This window comes from Littorina saxatilis, linkage group LG13 (assembly GCF_037325665.1).
Source record: "Littorina saxatilis isolate snail1 linkage group LG13, US_GU_Lsax_2.0, whole genome shotgun sequence".
Lineage (NCBI taxonomy): Eukaryota > Metazoa > Mollusca > Gastropoda > Littorinimorpha > Littorinidae > Littorina > Littorina saxatilis.
The window spans coordinates 3330646-3335626 of NC_090257.1; the positions used below are offsets into that span (position 1 = coordinate 3330646).

Genomic DNA, 4981 nt, shown 5'->3' on the forward strand with positions numbered 1-4981 from the left:
TTTGTGCCTTGGGGAGTTCTTTTCTCGTACGAAAAGTGTACTCGGAGTAAGAATTTCGTACGAAATATTTACTCCGGAGTAAATTTTTCGTGGAGTAAAAATTTCGTGTTACACCGGCGCTTGGTGGCTCTATTCTATATCTCTGTGGTGGGAATACACGTAGACCGTGGCTGAGAAGCTACACACTGCCATCATTGAAATCATGTGCGACAGACTCGAATACAAAGTCGTGTTGTTTTTGTTAAGAAAGACATAAAATACAATTTAAATCTATACACCCTTCATTTACAAATACACGCACGCACACACACACACTGACTACTACTGACACACACTCACACCGGCACACACTCACACACGTGACTGGCACAGTGAACACACATCTTCCCAACCACGGAAGCGTATCGAGAGAGATGTCGATTTTACTTGGCGACCCAAGTTTCACAGCATGTCAGTATTTCTGAAGGCTTCAATGATATTCTTTATGCCAACCCGAAGGCAGCGTGGAAATTACACATTTTCTGTCGGAGTACCGACACACGTATAAAACTCGAAGGGAGGTAACTCCACCCACTTAAAGCGTAAACAATGGCCGTCTGCTAACCCGGCAGGGATAAGAGATTCCATTCCTCGCTGCTTATTTGAACCGGTCCAGCCAGGGCTTATTAATCACATGGACGATATTTTGTCTTTGAGATATGCTGAAATACCTAACCTGCCATCTGCATTAGCCCAAGCCTTTCCATGGCCGACAAAATTAAGTATAATGGTGAATCGAATACTGCTTGCAAACCAAATATTTCATGACGGGGTCTGTTGCAGTCGAGTGCAATATCTAATTTTAGAATCCGCTTGTCTGTCTGTTACAGAAATGTAGACATTTTTAGTAATTGCAGTGTCGAGTTGCCAGCATGAGAGAGAGAGAGAGAGAGAGAGAGAGAGAGAGAGAGAGAGAGAGAGAGAGAGAGAGAGAGAGAGAGAGTAATTAAACAAGTGGTTTGCACGAAGACATACCACCCTCCCTTTATTGGATCCTGAATTGCAGAGGACCGTGATTTGCAGAGTTAACAGGCATTGGCACTCTTGCAGCATCAGGTAACATTGATATGGAGAAGTGCTTTCAGTTTCTTTGTTTTAAAACTGTTTGCATTTAACTCAGACATGTTAAAAAGTGCGTTTGATTTGTCTTCTCTTCTCAGTGACATGTGGCTTGACAGAAGAAGGAAAGAACGTAACACTGATGTACACCATTGCTGATCCCGCTGACCACATCACTTGGGAGTGGACGCATCAAGAGACAGAAGAGTAACTTACTTTGATTGATTTATTTTGTGATTGTTATAATGTCATGATATTAGTTATTTCTGTTAGGGTAGTACGTATCTGTGTGCATAAATGCGTGTGTGTGTGTGTGTGTGTGTGTGTGTGTGTGTGTGTGTGTGTGTGTGTGTGTGTGTGTGTGAATGCGTTCATGTTATGTGCATCTGTTTTGTGTGTGTGCATGAGGGTGTTTGTGCAAATGAATGCAGCTTTGATGAAAACAGCAGATTAAGAATGTAAGAGCTGTAAGTGCTCACAGTAGAACAATTGTAGGTGCTCGAGCTTTGCTTGGGTGTCAACCATTCTCAGAGATGTATGTATTACATTGGGGTGTGCACGTTAAAGATCCCACGATTAACAAAAGGGTCTTTCTTGGCAAAATTGTATAGGCATAGATAAAAATGTCCACCAAAATACCCGTGTGACTTGGAATAATAGGCCGTGAAAAGTAAGGATATGCGCCGAAATGGCTGCGATCTGCTGGCCGATGTGAATGCGTGATGTATTGTGTAAAAAAAATTCCATCTCAACGGCATAAATAAATTCCTGCGCCTTGAATATGTGCGCGATATAGATTGCATAAAATAAAAAAAATAAAAAATAAAATAACAAATCCCTGCGCTTAGAACTGTACCCACGGAATACGGGCGATATAAGCCTCATATTGATTGATTATTTTAGGATGAAGCGAAGAACAATGAAAACACAATCTCAAAGGAGAGCTTAAATACAAACAGGAGTTTCACATGAAGGACATATAGATGATCAAATGACCTTTGCTGCACTATGTATTCTGCAGTATATCAAGTTATTTGAATGTTTCATTGGATATTCTCCGGTCCCATCACCTTTGGGTCAGGACTATTTTGAGCAAATTGAATTAGCTTCTATTGATCTTGTCAGCAGATCATGCCGTAGTGCTGTGCTGAAAACGCAATGGCCGTTAAACTTACGAGGTTTTTGTGCCACACTTGGACAGAAACTATGTCATATAAAAAGTCATGTGCAAGGTTGCTGCTGTTGTATTTTTACCTTACACACATTTGTTTCCATAGAAAAATGAAATATGGCCACTGAAGGTTAATAAATTAGTATATATAATGTATATACTAGTTTTGGATGACTCCTGTATCAATATTTTCTCAGTTGTATCGAATACCATTAACTGACATTAAACACACATTTGGACAACTATTGCACTGTTGTAAAGAAAATATCAACCCATGAATTGAAGTTTTATTTGATGTGGTGAATTTTCAAAACAGCAAAAATTAATATAGAAGGTTTGTGAATTACAGCGACAATATGTTACATATGTTACAGTGGTAGCCACCAGCACACAGCAGTGATGACGGCACATGACAGCAAGAGAGGTCACAGGTCACAACCTGTCCCTGACGATGTCTACAAAAAGCTTGGTTCTGTGAGTTTCTTTGATGATGAAATCCTTTCCGATGCATAATATGAGATGTAAAAATTAACGTTTTTGGGTTGATGTAAATTAAATGGTTTAAAAAGTTGCCAGAAGAGTCGTATTTAGATTTTTTTTTTCGAATTACGTTTTGAAGTTGTCTGTTGTTGTTCAATGTTGTTGTTGTTGTTAAAATCTCAGACTATGTACAGTTGATGATTCATGGTGGTTTTTTTTTTTTTTAATTAAAACCTATTCCTGGAGAATTAAAAAAAACACCCAGCATTTGGGAAGTGTACCTTTTAAACAAAGTTGACAGTTGATCTGCTATTTATGATTACAAAAAATCAATCTCTGAACTAGCATTGAAATCTGATTAAAAATCTCAGTTACCATTGAAAATGAGAAGGAAAAAAGCAGCTGCCATGTAAGGCATGTTGAATCATTATAACTGTTCAGGGGAAAGCCTTCTTTTAAGCTCATGCAATGAAAGAATCTGTTAGGCCCCCCCCCCCCCCAAAAAAAAAAAAATAGTCTGTTTACGGTAACATAGGCCAAAAAAATAGAGTCGGTAGGTCGGGATTTTTTTTCTTCCCAAAAAACCATATTTTTAAGTTATTTTGCCAAAAAACAGACTTTTTTTTGAGTCACTTGAGAAAAAGTGACTCTATGTAATCGGTCAGTGTTAGTCTGTCCGGCCGGCCGGCCGTAGACACCACCTTAACGTTGGACTTTTCTCGGAAACTATCAAAGCGATCCGGCTCATATTTTGTTTAGTCGTGACCTCCAATGACCTCTACACTTTAACGATGGTTTCGTTGACCTTTGACCTTTTTCAAGGTCACAGGTCAGCGTCAAAGGAAAAATTAGACATTTTATATCTTTGACAAAGTTCATCGGATGTGATTGAAACTTTGTAGGATTATTCTTTACATCAAAGTATTTACATCTGTAGCCTTTTACGAACGTTATCAGAAAAACAAGGGAGATAACTAGCCTTTTCTGTTCGGCAACACACAACTTAACGTTGGGCTTTTCTCGGAAACTATAAAAGTGACCGGGCTCAAATTTTATGTGAACGTGACTCCCAGTGACCTCTACACTTTGACGTCTGCTTTGGTGACCTTTGACCTTTTTCAAGGTCACAGGTATGTCTTGAAGGAAAAAAATTGAAATATCATATCTCTGAAACTATTCATCGGATTTGATTCAAACTTTATAGGATTATTCTTTACATCAAATTATTTACATCTGTATTGTGTTGTGAATAGCAATTTCTTCCTGTCCATCTGATGCCTCATATAATATTCAGAACTGCGAAAGTGACTCGATCGAGCGTTTGCTCTTCTTGTTTAATGTTTTTTTCCCCCCCCAAATGCCAAAAAAAAGTCTAGGATCGCGCGAAAAAATAGGGTCGGTCGGGATACCGTAAACAGACTTTTTGTTGTTGTTGGCCTTATGCAGAATAACATGTCATCAATATGGGGGTCCAATAGCTTAGTCGGTAGAGAGCACTGGTGTTGTGATTTGCGGGTCACATGGCACGTAAAAGACCTCACCAGTTTTACCCACAGGAGGAAGCAATTCAAATTCCCTACCGATGGGACAATAAAGTATTCGAATTAAACATGAAATGAAAAATGATTACGGCTTTCAGCGTTTTATCTTTTCACTTGCCCCTGTAGCAATATCATAATATCAGAGCACAAGAATATACTAGTAATGTGCATTATTTAAAGTAACATCAATATCACAATGTCTGCTTTTATAAATATTAGTAAATTACCATTAATTTGTTGTACTTAGTAACAAACAAATTCAGTACTGTATGATAGATATTAACCGGCAATCTGCATGTAACATTTGCAGTACTGTATGATAGATATTAACTGGCATACTGGATGTAACATTTTCAGTACTATATGATAGATATTAACCGGCAATCTGCATGTAACATTTGCAGTACTGTATGATAGATATTAACCGGCAATCTGCATGTAACATTTGCAGTACTGTATGATAGATATTAACTGGCATACTGCATGTAACATTTTCAGTACTATATGATAGATATTAACCGGCAATCTGCATGTAACATTTGCAGTACTGTATGATAGATATTAACTGGCATACTGCATGTAACATTTCCAGTACTGTGTATTAACCGGCATACTGCATGTAACATTTTCAGTACTGTATGATAGATATTAACCGGCAATCTGCATGTAACATTTGCAGTACTGTATGATA

The 4981-nt window shown here is 38.2% G+C and overlaps 1 protein-coding gene across 1 annotated transcript in view; it reads left to right on the forward strand.

The window, feature by feature from the left end:
• Window positions 1–348: 348 nt before the first annotated feature.
• LOC138946294 (uncharacterized) overlaps window positions 349–4981 on the forward strand; it is a gene marked incomplete in the record, with an annotated part of 5675 nt that continues 1042 nt past the window's right edge. The window contains 3 exon segments of the mRNA XM_070317830.1: window positions 349–450; window positions 1200–1305; window positions 2644–2743. Of these exon segments, the coding sequence (XP_070173931.1) occupies window positions 414–450; window positions 1200–1305; window positions 2644–2743 (243 nt within the window).